General features: G+C 43.9%; 1 protein-coding gene across 3 annotated transcripts; it reads right to left on the bottom strand.

Annotated features, from left to right (window-relative positions):
* Positions 1 to 337: 337 nt before the first annotated feature.
* lmx1a (LIM homeobox transcription factor 1, alpha) lies at positions 338 to 16264 on the bottom strand. Of its 3 annotated transcripts, XM_023804488.2 has the most exons (12): positions 15968 to 16264; positions 14604 to 14665; positions 14397 to 14500; positions 14163 to 14213; positions 13864 to 13915; positions 13122 to 13302; positions 8164 to 8378; positions 7725 to 7891; positions 6999 to 7076; positions 5767 to 5848; positions 1420 to 1584; positions 338 to 1238 (listed from the first exon to the last, which is right to left on the bottom strand). In XM_023804488.2, exons 5-12 carry the CDS (start codon positions 13910 to 13912, stop codon positions 1108 to 1110), a joined length of 1068 nt encoding a protein of 355 aa, XP_023660256.2. In that variant the 5' UTR covers positions 13913 to 13915; positions 14163 to 14213; positions 14397 to 14500; positions 14604 to 14665; positions 15968 to 16264; the 3' UTR covers positions 338 to 1107. The 3 variants fall into 3 exon arrangements, with proteins under 3 accessions (XP_023660256.2, XP_023660255.2, XP_023660254.2); XM_023804487.2 differs by lacking the exon at positions 14163 to 14213 and having other exon boundaries at positions 14397 to 14523; XM_023804486.2 differs by lacking the exon at positions 14163 to 14213.
* Positions 16265 to 16472: the final 208 nt, after the last annotated feature.

Genomic DNA, 16472 nt, shown 5'->3' with positions numbered 1-16472 from the left:
TTTCAACGACACTGGAAGGTGACAGTGTGAGTCAGTAAGAGTCGCCTGCTCTGGGCCAACGTGGGGGAGTCGCATGCAGAGTAAAATGCTCAGATTGGGCTCCTGACCTTGGACCGAACCCGTGCTGGTATCTCCGTTTTCTGCGCTCCGTCACGTGTGGCTAACCTGCACATTACCAGCCTGGCGTTAGATTACCTGCACTGAGAGCCCCGCCCCCCCCCCCACCCTCCAGGGCTGGCCGCTGCCCCTCCAACTGTGACCAGCACCACGCTCTCCCTGCTCTCAGGTGACTCTGTGGGATGCTACCTGACTCTCTACATACCGGGGGGGGGGGGGGGGGGGGGGGGATTCCAAAGGGCACATGGTCCAGCTCCCCAGCTTTTCTGCGGCTTTCCAGCCCAGTCGAGACTGACGCTCATTAAATCCCCAATTCCACCGGCCCGCAGAATGCTGGGGGTTTGCGGGTGTGATGGGTTTATTTCCCAAAACAATCAATATATTTTCAACCCAAGCCATTTTTACGACTCCTGATGTTCAAACATTCTGATGGCATCTGAAAAAAAAATGAGAACAGCTAAATTTATCTGGTCCATCGCTTGACACCCATCCTGCCCGCTGGTCAAAAAGTTTTACAACCAGTACCCCCCCCCCCCCCTCCTTACCCATATTTACAAGTTTTACTGGTCCACGGTCATCAAAAGGCTGGGAGGCGTTACCCTAAACTACCAGTACTACCTGTGATTTAATGATCCAACTGCCCCAAACCTGCCTATAGCTAATGTCATACAATGTTTATAAATACAGAGGAGTTATTTACAGCATATGCCGTGTTTCCCTCCAGCGCTGGGTGAAACGTTTCTAAATCGCATACTGGGGGCTTCGCCAAAACGTCTGTTGTGGAAACAGTGCGAGATCCTTTCAGTCTGGTTTCATGGGTTTTCACGTGGGTTGACCCTCCCCGGTGGTCGCCGTCCGCGAGCCCCTGATGAGTCTTTTCTGTTCCGTACAACAGAGGGAAATGTTTTTCAGCCTGATACCTCCGAAGCTTGGCCCGAGAGAGGTGCACTCTCTTCCCCCATGGGACACTGGCCACCTGCCCTGGGGCACTCAGGATGCAAAGTAGGAGTCCTGCATGGAGCAGAGGCGGTCGATGGGGTTGAGAAAGGAGGGGTCGTGGGGGGACAGGCAGTCGCCAAGGTGACAGAGGGAGTCAGCATCCAAGCAGTGGTATTCACTTCCTGTGGAGGGGAGAATTTGTCAACTGTTTATTTATCAGAATTTAATACCTGCATTTTTATATGTAAAATGTAAAAAGTTACACATTAAACATGCATAAAAATACTCAGTGTTTAGTAAGACTGGGGATGAGAGATAAAGCTAGTGAATGTGACGTAAGACACGGTGAGGGTGGCTAATTACCAAAGGGGTGCATGTGGTCCCCAGGCATCTGGGGGGGAGTGAGGCCTTGTCGAAAGGGGTCCACTTTATAGGCCTGCTGCTCCAGAGCAATGATCTGCTGCTGCTGCAGGCTGGAGTACGAGGTCAGGCTGTCCATGCTGGGGTTCAGGCTTCCACAGGGGGGCGCTAGAGAAGATGCCACAACACATGTGTCAGCCAGAGTGCAGTTGCTACACTGAAAGGGGAATGATAATCAAAAAGGCCTTGGGGTGGGTGTGGGTGTGGGTGTGGGGGTCCATCAACCCACAGGAGGACCATTACCATATAAGACAAAACCCTGCCCTCTAACCCTAAAAGTATAAAAACACTAAAATTAAAGTGAAACTCAATTTTTATACTTAAATAAAAGTACAGATACCACACCAAAATTCTGCTCAAGTAAAAGTAAAATATTACTCAAGTAAAAAGTACATTAAGTATCAAAAAGGAAAAATTCCAATCTATTGATCTTACAAAAAGCAGACTATTATTTTATTTTGTCAGGGAAGTAGGCTTAGGCTACACACAGGGCAAGACAACGTGAAGATTTGCAATGTACAGCAAACCTGAGCACCACTCTTGGCCAACATCTCTAAAATGGTAATAAATTAGAAATCTTGTGCAATTATCATTTTATTCATTCATAGCCAAACATATTTTTGATGACTGATTCGATCCTTCTGGGCACTGATGATGCTGGTCCTGCACAAATCTATGGAGAGACTGCCATTCATTACAGATCATTCTTCTCAGCTGTTCTTTGCTGGAGGGGATTTCTTGCCCTACCTTCCACTTTCTGTTCTGCTGGATTCAAGTCAGGAGACATACTTGGCCAGTTCAAAGTTTCCACTCTTTTGTTGTTTTTTAATTTTTTTATTTTTTTAAACTATTGTGTGATTTTTGCAGTGTGTTTTGGGTCTTAGTCATGTTGAAAAGTTCCTCTTCTGCTGAGCTTCTCATTCAGTTTTCATTCAATATTTTGATATACAAACATGCATTCAGGGTGACATCTATAAATGTCATCTTCCCTACCCCTTTTGCACTCATGCAGCCCCATACCAGAACAATCCCACCTCCATGTTTCACTGTCAGTACAATGCAGTCACTGTCATAATCCTGGCCACGTCCAAACATGCTGATCCAAATTTATTTATTATGGCTTCATCTGGTTTCATTTGGTTGCATTAGACACAACCCATGTGAAAATCATGACATTTAAGATGTTTGCAGGTTATTTTATAACCTTGTTCATGGAAATATTGTTACCTGGAAATCACAAGTGCATTGAATTTTGTTGCAGTGCTCAAAGGTGTACTTAGTTTTGTTGCATTGTATTTTGAGGTCCTTATTTTCAATTTAGTTTATCTACCCTAGTTTATCTATACATTAAATGAAATATCCTACACTAACTTAAAAATGATACAATTATTGAAAGATGATACAGTCTGTAATCATTTACCATTTTAGAGATACTGGTCAGGAGGGTACTCAGTTTTGTTGTATAGTGTATAATTTGGCTTCCAGTTCATCCTTCCAGCCTCCAACACAGCTTAAAGAAACACAATACAATTATCTTTTTAACTCCCTGAATGGTATGCAAAGGTAGGTAAACATCGGTCATAAAGGTGGTACGCAGCTTACCGTGATATGGTACATGGTGTAAAATGTTTGTGAACCACTGCTTTAGAAAGCTCACGAGATTGTTTAAAATCACAATTAAATCGGCCTGCTGATCAATTGTTTTCCAGAGACTTAAAAAAATAAATAGTCAACACTGCTAATTAGCACCATTGTGAATAAGTTTTAACGCCAGCTATTAAGCGGATTATCCATATATCCATTATCTATTCATATATCGTTTTTCATATTTTTCTTCATATTTTTATTTCTGCTAGTGTGTGTTATTTTTAGACATGACTCAGACCTGCACGATTGTCCCAGTCACAGTGCACCAGGAAGTAGCTATAGTGAACCCAATATTCAGCCTAGCAACTGCAAAGCTTTCCTAGTTTTTCATTATGGAAAATATCTACAATGTATATATGGGTGTGAGTGTGTGCAGGCGCGCACGGGCGATCGTACATGTTGTACACCACTAGATGGTGCTCTCTGTACAAAAAAGGACTCAAAACATGCACTAAAGTAAACCAAGAGCACCATTTAGTGGGGTCAGAAAATACAGCAAATGGTTCATGAAGCGTCATTTTGGCCATCACTATTCCTGACTCTCGGCAATCGACAAGTTAGCGAATTTGATACGTTCGGACGTTTGGTTAATGCGTTTATTAGACACTTCTCCTAAAACTCATTGGAGATGTTTATGATGCAATTTATGAATGTATTATTTTTATTATTATCTATAAAGCATATAATTACATTATTGGCCATTAGTATCACTATTTCTATTATTTAATTCATTTTGTCGGGTGTAAAGGCTAATTTAAACTTCTGGCATAATGCCATAGCAAGGATGACGGTACAAATTTCACTTACCTCCATTATGTTTATTCGTACCTTACAAGACTAAAAACAATAAAAAGTAGTATAGACACTGACTAGAAGGAAAAATGCATGAAAAGTGAAAAGCGTAGCGGCTCGACATTTTTCCAAATCTGTGTACGGGAAGTTCAAATCAACACAAATATAAACAGGATTCAAAAATGTATACTTTGTTAAATTATTGTTTTTTCCATTTCAATTCCACGATTTAACAATCTCACAAGGGGGGAAGACAATAAATGCAACACAATTTTGGCGGTGTAATTATGTATCTGTTGAGCGACACACGCTCATCGAGAAGCCTCTGGTTGCGACATGCGGGAAGGCGGACTTAGACATCCAAACCGGCCCTTCGTAGCGGGAAAAGCCACACCTATGTCCAACACATCTTCAAGTGGAAGCAGACGTGTAAGCTGAAGAGACCTCGCCGAACTATTAGTCTAAAAACCCGCGCACACAAAAACCACCTGAGTGTGACACGAGCACTCAGACCGGCATCCGCTACCGGAAAACCACTCTCGCGAGGGCGTATTTCTGCTCCACGCGCACAAATATGGATACTAATAGCTGTTACTGGTTTCTATATCTATACTGCACTTTTCATCGTCATTTTAGAGCATGTTTTTCTCATGTATTGAAAAGGAAAAAGTTTACTGTCACTCATGGTATGTAAGTACACTCCATGGTTCGAATTACGGGGGAGCATGGTAGGGCATCCTAACCTTAAGCATAATTAACCAAACAATTTACAAGAAATTTGGCATTTTTGCGCCGCAAAGTACAGTAGGCCGTGTTGAATATGGCCTGGGGTGGATGTCCAACCACACCTTCCCGCAGGTCGCAGCGAGACATATTTGGACCTCGTTTTCACCGTCGCGGCTCCAGCACGTCCCTTGAATCCTGCATAATGGTAATATACTTGTATACACTTAAATATTTATGTGTACTATTGTGTGATATAATGCATATATAATCCGTATATAATTAGGCTAAATTAATTATTCAAATGCGTTTTGAATTGTAAATTTACTTCCAGATGTATCCCTATAATAAATGTCAAAAGTTTCGCTTTGTTACCTGTTCGGCTCCCTAAAATCTGCCGTTTTGCGTTTGGCCATGTGGAGGAACTTTACCTAATTACACAGCCCTCCCAAGCGTGGAGTGAAAAATGTCCGTGGAAAATGCGCTAAAGGGTTATTTACCGATATTTTGGTGTTTTTATTGCCCAAATTGCCTATCTATCACTTACACCCCGCACTTAAGTTGGTGGGAGAATTAAACTTAAGTACGTGCTTTTTTGACTTAGGTGCATGGCAGAATCGACCCCTAAGTTTATTATTATAAAGCTAAATGCCGTGTTTCTTGTAAGGATAGACTTGCTGGTTAAATGGTTAACATTAGTAGATAGTTTCCAAAAAAAGTGATCTCTATTGCTTGGCCAACTTTTACCAGTGGATTGTAGTCTGTTTATTTTGAAAAATGACTAGCAACTCCACCCAATTATATAGCAACTGTGTGAAAAAATCCTGGTGACGCCCATGCTTGGTCAAGATTTTAAAAACAACCAAAAAGAGTATTCAGGTTTTACTACAAAAATCAAATAAGTACATAAAAGATACTGCGGATGAATGACAGGTAAATAAGTTTCCTTGGAGGAGTAATTTAAGAGTCTGATTCTAGTTTGACTATGACAGTTCAACATGGTACTGTCTCAATCAGATATAACTACAGTATATACATGTTCTTATAGAGAATACAAAAAGTGAAATCCACTTGGCCTCAGTGCCACTGTTACATGTTCTGTCTGGAAGGGCCTTGTGTAGACGATACCTGGCTGTCTTTGGGGGTTGTGCTGATCTTGAGGCTGTTGCTGCTGTTGTTGCTGCTGCTGTCTCCTTGCCAGCTTCTTCATCTGAAACAGCCAGACAAACAGAATGGTCCAGAAAAAAATGGCACAGATTCCTAGCCAGTTACACAGGGAAATAAACATACCATTATCAATCCACTGTTAATTTTTAATGCCTTTCTTTTCATTTATCTTGGGCTTGAAGAGCATTTGAAAGCAGTGCCATCAAAACTATGTTATTTATGCATTTAAATAGGGCTGGGCGATAGACACGATATATCAACTTGTCATTATATGAAATTGAAATGAAAAAAAAAATCAGAAATAAGTCCTCAAGAAGGAACATTGCTTGATAGCATGCATCAGCCAATCACATCACAGAAACAAATGGAATTCCAACCAATCATATGGTAGTCATAAGAACAGACAACCTCTGCCTAACAAATGCATAGCAAGGCCTTTTTCATGTTCTGAGTCTGTTTAAGAGGGACTCTAAGGAAAATGTAAGCAAAAATTGAGCCTTGAAGTAAATGACTTGAATTAAATTTAGATAATTATCGATATTAACTGATATTTTAAAAAATCATGATAAAATATTTTGCCATATCGCCCAACCTTACATTTAAATGGAAAAAAATCATGGTAACGCTTTACTTGAAGCTGTCGTCTATAATGCTTACCTTAATAATGCATTATAATGGTCAGTATAAGAATAAATAAAACATTACAGCATCTTCTACTAACAGCCATAAGGCACTGTAGTGTTGATTATAATACTTCATAAGCTCCAATGAAGCTCTCATCTATAATGCACTATAGATACCTTCATAATGCATTTTAAAGGTCGGTATAAGAATTAAGGATGCTTTGTACTGCATTATGAAGGCATCTATAGTGTATTATTGGTGAGAACTTCATGAAGCATTCATAATGCATAATAAACACGGCTATAATGTATGCCTTTTTATAAATATTTATAGATTTCTAAATATATAATGCTTTATGAATGCATTATAATGTGTTGTGAATGTGTTCATCGATTCTTATTAGACATGGCATTCACAGAAAGTGTCATAATTGTAGTTTAATCTTATAATGTGATAGAAAGCACTGGAAAGATCTGCAGAGGCTACAGTCTCACTAGCACCAATAAAATAGTCCCTGTGTTTTTTTTTTGTTATTTTTTTTGAATGAAGGTAATAGGATAAGCTGGTACCTTAGCTCTTTGGTTCTGGAACCAGACCTGCACGACTCGCACACTCAGCCCCGTCTCTGCTGCCAAGGTCTCCCGCACCTTCGCGATCAGAGAGACACTGTGACTGTCGGCGCCTGCGTGTGGCCTGTGCCCAGCCATCTGCCTTCACATGATTCAACTTGGCAAATGGTGGCGCACCATTGTGTGGCGTACCTGTAGTCCGGGAGCCCCGATCCAAACACGCTTTTGCCAGCAGCCTTGTTGTGTTTGATTATTCAGCTATTTAAATGCTGGCTCCCAGTAAAAATACTCAGCAGCAAAAAAATAAATAAAATCTGTGTGTAGGGAAAGCCTTTGCCGTTTTGGCTTATCTGATTGTAAGGTGGGGTGGGGCTTGGGCCTCCTGGGCGGGGCTGGGTCAGGAGGTGATGAGCCTATTCATTCTCCTCAACCATCCCTTATTGCAGATAATATCAAACTGGGCTCTGTTTCTTTCCCAGCCTGAACATCCACCCAAATCTTGATGTGGTGGTGCAGCAGCCAGCTGTTGTCCTTCCCCATCTCATCTTCTCGTGTTTCCCTGGTGCCAAAGCTGAAATCTTTTACTCTCCTTCCTTTCCTGTTTTTGTAAACCCATCTCCAGCCCCCTACCCAAACTATGTCCCTGTTCCGCCTCCCCATCTCCTCTCCCCCCCCCCCCCCCACCCAGACTGGGTCGTACAACTGAAGTCTTTGGCTCTCACCCACCTTTCGGCAGGGTTTGGAAGAGACCTCAAAGGAGGCTTTGAAGGCCCGTCTTTGCTGGGTGGTCAGGATCGTCCTGGGGCGTTTAGGGCGTTTGGGGTCGGCGTCCTCAGCGCCGCTTCCTCCGCAGGTCGTCTTCAAAGGGCCGTCCTCTTCCTCATCACTTTTACCTAGGACAATTAGGTTAGATTAGATTCAACTTTACTGCCATTGTGTTGAGGACAGGTACAGAACCAATGAGATGACATTAGGTCAATAGTGAGAAAAGGTGTTGCTAAAACCATGGCAACATGCTAGCCCATCATTAGGCAGCGCGCTAAAGGGAGTGGGATTATTTACACCTTTCCTTTCCCCTTCAAGAAGAATGAGCCCAGATTTCGGGGGGGCGTGAAGGTGTCCCCTGCGCGGTGACGGCCCTCGCGGCGAGGTTACCGCCGCGTACCGGAGTCGGAGGTGGCTGGGCTGGCGGGCTCCCCGCAGTCCCTGGCGCAGAGCAGCCGGCCATCTCTCAGCACGCACCGGTCGCCTTTCCGCAGGCGGCGCGCGCACACGCAGCAGCAGAAGCAGCGCAGGTGGTAGACAGACTCGCGGGCCCGCATGACCAGCTCCGACGGCCCAATGGCCCCCGAGCAGCCTCCGCAGCGAGCTGCAAACAGGCTGGGAGAGAGGGACAGCGTCAGAGAGACGGAGAGAGAGAGGTGGCGGGAGTTAGCGGGATACTAGTCAGCCGGAGGCTTCCATTCAGGTCTGCTCCCGCCGGGTCCACTGGGGTTTTCTTCTAAATATGCGAGGTCCAGACAATAGGCTCACCACAGAGATACCGGCTCAGGTAGCCGCCGAGGTTATGGCCCGTGTCCGCGGGAGAGTAAACAAGCACAGACAGGTGAAAAAGTCAAATGTGGACAGCCGACTGAGCCAAGTCAGAAGGCCAAAGTACTCCAACCCTGTACTCTTGATAGGAGCCTACTGTTATACCCTTAGACAAGATATCTAAATTCCTTTTGGAAAAATAATGCTGTAGACAGTCAAAAACTTTGAGGCAGGTAATTCACATTGTATAAAAGCATATTCTTAGCAATTTAGCAAAATAACATCCAGGAGCAATTAATCTCTATGTAACTCTATATAACATTAAGCTTTTTTTGACTCAAGTTCGAGTTGCAATCCAAGCACATCTAGTGTATTATAATGGCAATAAAGTAACGTGAAGCATTTAAAGCACATATTATATGTTTCTATACCCTGGACTGCACAGGAAAAAGGCACTTCTTAAAAACACCTCTCTCTCTCTTACTCACGGACTGTGACACACTTTCAAACATCTAGCAACTTTGGATCGAGCACAAAGAACATTTCCATGGGGTGGTAATCTCTGTAGCAACAGGCGTGATGAAAAGAGTGCAAAGAAGTAGCCTCTGACGAAGCCTAACCACGCACGCCACACCGCCGTGTCAGGCTACCCACATTCCGGCAAAGCACTTCCCAAAACCACGTCCTACCCCACATCCCACCCGAGCCCCCCACACCTCCCCCCACACCACTCCACAGTTCCCATTCGGAAGCTCGTCCGTCGGGGGAAAGCCGGAATGTTGCTGAGTCGTCCCTTTCTTTGGACTGTCTGGAGAGGGGGTCCTTGTTGACGACCTGCCCCCCCCCCCCCAAACCCCCCCCCCCCATCCCTCCCTTCCCCCTCCTGTCCCACCCGACTCTGCTACACACCCGTAGAGTGGCAAGAGTACGTTTGTAGCGCCTGGCAACCAGAGTTGGGCTAAGTCCCCTAAACTATGAGTGATTTCTGGCTGCGGTGTATGGGGCTGCCATCCCGGGGAGCGGAGAGAAAAGAACTCTGCGTGTCATGGCTCCAGTCGGAGGAGAATTAGGTTTCCCATGGGGTAGGCTGATCCACTGTATTATCTTAACTCTACTTAACTAAACAAAAACAAAAGGAGGGAACATACCCTCATGTTCATTGTCCTCTCCTCAATGGTTTCATATTTGTTTGTCTTCTTTTGTTTGTTTCGCTCGTCTTGTCCTTCTCCTCTGTCTCACAGTTCACAACCACGCTGGCACTAATACGTTTTCAGTGTATCTACTCTGTTAAACAACTGTTAAACAACTATTAAGCCGTTTTATTGAATGTTTGAGCTAGTAAAAATTAAACCATGTATTTGTTCTACTTAAGCGTTTTTCTGTAGGCATTTATTTTTTAATCCAAGTCTAAATCCAGTCTGTGGATCAAACAAATAACCACCCCCCCCCCAAGTTTTTTTTTTATTGCGTAATAAACATCCATCTAAAGATCCCAATAACTGCTCTGTGTAGGGTAAACATTACGGAGGCACCGCTGGAGACTCACGGGGGATAGCAAGGTGCATCTTCCCAAGGAGCAGCATTGTTGTGACTTATTAGTGTTGCTGTAGAGTCGCCAAGGAGACCAATTAGAACGCTGCGAACGGCTGATGTGAGCCAGACAGACGGACTGACCGGAGCGATCTGCATGGGAGGGTCCGCGGCATGCCGGTTCTCAGGAGAGGCTGGCCGAGCCACGACCCACCCCCGGGAGTCTCGCGTTCACGTCTCTGCCAGGTTTACACCCTCCAGTCCCCAATGATCAGCCCGAGGAAAGATCTGGAAGACATCTGAAGCTGTCAGGAATAACTATTTCACCCACAAATGTTTATTATTTTATAAAACAAGCCAATGGGTTGTGACGTAATGGGTTGGGACAAATTTTCATTGCCTAAAAACAAACGGACATGGTGAATCTAAATAAGACCCATTAGGGGCTAGATATTAAGGTGAAATCAGTGTGAATGGTTTCTCACTCACGGCTGTTCTTCCAGTGGCGCTGGATGCAAGTTAAACTTTATTGAGGCTGTAACTCCAGCAGCTGAAACATTTGGAAGTTGCTAATCGCTGTGTACATTTGGCCCACAGTCACAGTAAACGGTAAAGAAAGCTGTGCTATTTCTTATTGCATATCGCTGGACCCCAAGTCAAATCCCCAGTAAAAAGCTAGGGGGCAGTGGGGAGGCAGGTCTAAGCAGTGGACAGGTTTTTCAAATGTATCCAAAGGTCACTGCTCTTGGACCTTTGAGTACGACCTTCTTCTACAAACATGGAAAAAATTCAAGTTCTTTCCCACATGAGAAGAATGAAAGAGCAGCGATCAAGGGTTTCCTTTTACGATTTAAAGCTTCCCTCTGACGAGTTGTGAAGGGTGACTGCCAGGCCGGTGGGTTTATGACGGTTCGGACTAAATTACCGGAAGGTGCATAATTGACCCATCTAGCATGCAGGTACACTGGCTGTCACGGGTTGAGCAGTGCAGATATGGGTGCACTGTATTGGCTGCTGTAAACAAGCTGTACTCACGGTCGGAACTCAGCTCTGGGGAGGCAGCTGTAGGCCAGGGGAGGAGGCCGGGTGCCATCTCGGCCAGAGGTGCCAGGGCAGCGGGGTGAACCGTCGACCCCATCAAAAAAAAAAACAGGGCTGAGGCGAGAGGAAGACTGACGATGTGGCACTGGCCAGGTGGCTTTGGCAGTGGGCGCGCGACTAATTGGTTAGGTCAGATAACTCACGGTTGGATGGGCAGAGTCCCACCGCCGTCCGCCGGCCCGATCCAGATGCCACAGCTCTGCCCGCACACCGGAGCCTCGTCAAAAGCAGCGGTCCGCCAGCGCCCAGAACATATGGCGCGCTCTCGCTGCCCTGCCCCGACGAAGATGCCCAAGTCGGCAGCAGAAAAACCAGCCCCTTGCCGACGTCGGCTGCCCTTCTATAGTTATTCATGAACCGTCGTACGGATCACTGTGCGGCCGGCGGAGCCGACATGACTGTCTGATAAAAGGGAGACAGTAAACCATCCCGGATTTACCCAAAGCTGGAAGCCGGCTGCATCCCAGAGCGGCCTGTTTCCAGGTGTACCGTTTGGCAGAGGCGGCCTCCAAATCATACAGAAATAATGGGAGCCGGGTCCGTGGGCCGCGCATTGTCTCGCCTCTGCACTGCACTCTCGGCGCGAGGGGAGCCGGGTGCCACGCTGACGCGGCCATATGCCGTCCCCAGCTTGCCGTTGCCACGCCCGGCGGACTCCGCTAATTTAACACATCTTGACAACGTGTCAGTTGAGCTCTCCGCCAGATCTCTCCCTGCCTGTGGCACTGTTCGCACATTCCTGGGACCACTGTGGCCCTCCTTCCCGCAGTCACCTTGTCTTCCCGGTTGCTCTGACTGTGGCGGCTCTGCCAAGTCCCTTGGACCACAACACACACATACACACACACACGGCCCTCGGCTCACCACACATGCACGAGAACGCAGGCGCACACGCGCACACACACACGTCGCAGGCCTTGTCAAGGACACGCCGGAAAGAGCAGCTCTTGAATTGTTGACGGGCGAGATTGCCACGGAGCTGGGACAGGTGCTGTCTCATAGCAGGAAAGTGGGAAAACTTTTTCTCCTCAGTTTTCCGCCCCTGGAAAAAGGTGTTTGAATTAATTGAAGTATACTTTCTGTGAATGGGACTCTAAATGCACAACGGTATGTAAAGTGACTACGAAAGCAATATATGCTTTATGGAAAACCTATCAATCTCCTGTGCTGTGTGCAATAAACACTGACAGAGAGATCAGTCAGTGCAGGTACAATGCTAAACACAAGGCCCTTTGCTAGGCACGTGCAATAATATCAGTCACGACAAAATATGAAAACCGATATTTTCGTACTTCTAGTGTCATATCAATACAACTGATTTATTTGTATATAAAGATAAGGAAGGAAACTTTTAATTTCAAAGAACATTTTCCCGAATGGTATAAATACATCGCGAGTTATTTTAACTACCGCACCATTGCACTGTTTTACTCCAGGTTCTGAACCTCACAGACCGAGCATAGCTGATGGAATTTAGAGAGTCGATGCTTATGTCCCTTCCCAGGACTGCTCATGTGGTGCCACCTCTTTAAAAGAACAATAGGGATTAGTGACTTGTCAATTTCGGGAGCCAGCAGTCCCGTCCGCAACCTTTGCTCTGTCTGGAGCGCTCCCGAGAAGGCGCAAAGCAAGAAGGGAAACGCGCCCGATCGTAACAGACAGCTCTCTGGCAAGAATCTGAAGAAATATGTCAAACAGCTGAAATATATAGGAGGGTGCATACGGCATATTGTGATCGTGCTTCGTTAATTACCTGCCGCACAGCTCAGCGTTTTGTAGTCTTAAACCGTAGGATTCGTGTCTTGAATTTTATTTCTTTATTAATTGACATTGGAGCCGTTCCCTTATATAACGATAAACATTAAATAGGCCTATATGTAACACTTTAAATATGTTTTCTTTACGCAATAGGCCTACATTGTATTTCTCACAGTAAGAAGCGAACAGACGGACACTTACTTCTCGTAGTCGCGCTTGCAGTAAAGTTTGTTGTCCCGCAGAAAGCAGCTGTTTTTCAGGGGCTCCCTGCAAGCCGCACAATTGACGCATTGTTCGTGCCAGAAGCCGTCACTTACGCGGAGCAGGTATTTATCACGGATCAACTGGTGACATCCTTCACACACCGACTTTTGGGGCAAATCTGGGGGAAAACATTATGTCAACAAGGAGAAGAATCGCACGGCGTTTGCTGTTTTCCACCTGTTTGAAGCTGCACTAATTATATAGCGCTACTGCGATATTAATTTTTAACGAAGTGCTTAATACATATTATATTAAAATAAAAATGTAGGCTATACTGTACCGAACACACAACATACAATACATTTTAATAATAATGCAAACCGTAAAAGCGGCGTAAATTCAGACCAGTGTAAAACACGGTTAGGAAAGTATTTTAAAAAGTAATGGTTAACACACAGGCCTATTTTTAATTTTAAATCTATTAAAATGATCATTTAAATCAATTAAACTAATGAATATATTTAATTAAAGAAGAAGCGCAAAAATTGCTTAAATATCCATTATTAAATTTAGCTAAACAAACTGCAAGATATTGAAATTATGTTTTAAATAACACAGGCTACAAAAATCAGAGATCCGTTTTCGATTTTCGCATCGGAGTGAAAAAAAGTGGCAGCACTCAATTTTAGATTCTGATCGATTAAATACCAATTACAGGTGCTGGTTTATTTTTACTCACCAAGCAGGGACGCTGGCATGTTTCCTTCCATGCTATTACCCAACAGCATCTTCTGTGAGATTTAAAAAATATGTATGGTGAAGCACCACATAAATTACGACAGACAAATTTTACTGTATTCAACAATACTAAGAATTATATCGGTGCATTATATTAATAATATTTACTCATCCATTGGAGCAAAAATGTATGCATTTATGATCGCAATGAATGTATTTATGATCATTTACTATAGTTATATTCATTGCATACTTTACATTAAAACGAAAAAGTAAAACATGTCAACTTGGTAGAATCACCTGCAAATAATCCAGCCTTCCAGATACTTCTCACTATCTTTCCTTCATTATCTACGACAGACAGTTGGAAATGAGAAAACTGAAAAAAAAAGGTTTTGAAAAAGAAGGAAAAGGGAGAAAGTTTTCTTTCTCTGACTGCGACGAGCGTTCCGTAGGTCTTCTCTTCACTTATTGATTAGCGACCATTTATTTAACCCATTAGTCCACCAGAGCGGTGACTGAGCATCTCTCTACCTTGAAGCACTTTGAGGGTCGCGTCTTCATTACGGCACTGTCTCGCCGCATCTTCATTCTCCTCCCATCTCTGCCACGGTCGCCCCTCTCCATAGCACTTCAGACTGAAACTTCAACATTAGCGATGCTGTACAGACATGATATTATGACGTGCGCTCAGCTCACCATTAAACATACAAAATAATGCAAGATCACAAGTAAACATACCCTCTTGTGTTTAATGATCTGGAGGTTGAGAAATCTTCCAGGTAGCCATCATGAATCTACATCTGAGACATTTAAAACAGTCTTAGACATCTAAAATGTACTCATCCCAAAATGTATGCTATCGTGAAATAACAATTGCATTACTTTACTTTAGTGCCAATAGAATATAATGTTTTACTACAATAACTGCAGCAGCTGTAATAGCAATAACAAAAACAATAATAATGATCTTTTTGTGATTCTGGCTTCACCGTAGCAAAAACTGGTTTGGTAGGCCTTTTACAGGACTTTTATAGGAATTTTTATGCATTTTAAAATGAAAATGTAATAACTTATATTAAATTGAGAGTTTTACTTGAACAAAACCGTGTGATTTATTAAGTTGTAGTGGTCAAAATATACTTCCAGCAGTTCAGTTCTCCGAATCATTTATCTGTTTCTGTAAGCGTGTTGGTTACGTCTAGAAGTCTGAAGGACCCACAAATTAAACAATTGATTATGGGACGTTCCTTTACATTTATAATCGAATTTGTAGTATTTTCTTAAACTAGAATAGCCTGACGTTTGTCCTAAACGCAGATGTTTTAAGAATATGTTTGATTACACAATGCACGTCTCCTTACATTGCACATTGTGTAATAGAGTGTATACAAAAACTCCAGGCAAAATTATTATAAACACAGGGAAACAATTTAATCTATAATTATTACACGGCGTTCGTTATGATAGCAAACATCTAGCTTTCGTTGCATTAATCATTCCCTCCCAAAAAAGTTGCGCATTTGATTATTTCAAATTTCTCGGTCTTTCCGCAACACTGGTAGCAAAATCAATTTTGAAACAGTAACTAATAACCGAATCATATATTTAAATGAAGCAAAACGTTGAAGTTGATGCTCTTTGAGTTACTTGAGCCGCAAAAATCTCCGTTTGCTTCCTCAACAACCTCATTCGCGCCGCAGAATCCAAAACATTAAAGCATTCAGTCACGTTTCGTGGAAATGGAAGCGAGCTCTTTATTTACCCCATGACCAAACCTGACACAGGTTACTGCTTTGCATAATTTCCAAAATTAAATTTACATTGCTGGTACGATTATTAACGCCTGCCGCCTTAGTGTTTCCTCTTGATGACGAGCCAAGAATCTAAGACAATTGCGGTTCATTTTCCATTTTGGCACATTTGACTATTATGTTTCGCTAGCAGACAAGGGTATAACTAAAAGTGAAAATAACGAACGATAGCACTGCAAATACGCTGGGGTGTACTCCGTCAGCTAATAAAAGTGGCACGCTTTTGGAGTGATTTTCCCACTGGCGTGGGAGTGTGTGAAAGTGAGGTGCATATGATGCTTCTAAACTCACCCCGGGAGGCTCAGGACTGCCTCATTGACAGATGCCATCCTCGGTGATGTAACCAGTGTCCCCATTGTTCTACCGCCAGGCTGGTGTCACTGGTAGTACGCTCGATGTCAGGGGAAAACAGGACCGCAGTTCTCCAATAATGAGCTTTGTGTGGCAACAGGCTCTTACTCGCTGTCAGTCTTCTGGATGAAGTGACCGCATGACCGTCGGTCTTCAATCTTCTTGACTCGTTTTAGGTCTTGAAGCCACGGCGTGTCGTGCAAATAACCCCGTGGAGCAAAGTTTTGATTTCCCAAAGTCTTGATCGTGCAGCTAACGAACCGCTGGGGGGCATTCTATCCCCATTGGTTTCTTTTAGACACAAGTGTGAGCGACAGACCTAAGGCAATATTATGCCCTCTGTCGGAGAGCGAAATATGAAATTTACTTCACACGCGCTCAGAACATTATTTGGCATTAACATCACGCCATCTACCGTTACATTACAATAAATGTCTCAGCGTCA

The sequence above is a fragment of the Paramormyrops kingsleyae genome, chromosome 15 (genome assembly GCF_048594095.1).
Source record: "Paramormyrops kingsleyae isolate MSU_618 chromosome 15, PKINGS_0.4, whole genome shotgun sequence".
Taxonomy (NCBI): domain Eukaryota; kingdom Metazoa; phylum Chordata; class Actinopteri; order Osteoglossiformes; family Mormyridae; genus Paramormyrops; species Paramormyrops kingsleyae.
This window is presented reverse-complemented; position numbering and strand designations above follow the sequence as displayed.

What these genes read in the sequence shown, in the direction of transcription:
- lmx1a (XM_023804487.2), bottom strand. Translation starts at nt 14,489, where the DNA reads ATGGAGAGGGGCGACCGTGGCAGAGATGGGAGGAGAATGAAGATGCGG. An exon ending in CATGCCAGCGTCCCTGCTTG is followed by an intron (nt 13,303 to 13,863) that starts GTGAGTAAAAAT and finishes GTTTTCCCCCAG; the next exon opens with ATTTGCCCCAAAAGTCGGTG. An exon ending in CCCAGCCACCTCCGACTCCG is followed by an intron (nt 7,892 to 8,163) that starts GTACGCGGCGGT and finishes TAATTGTCCTAG; the next exon opens with GTAAAAGTGATGAGGAAGAG.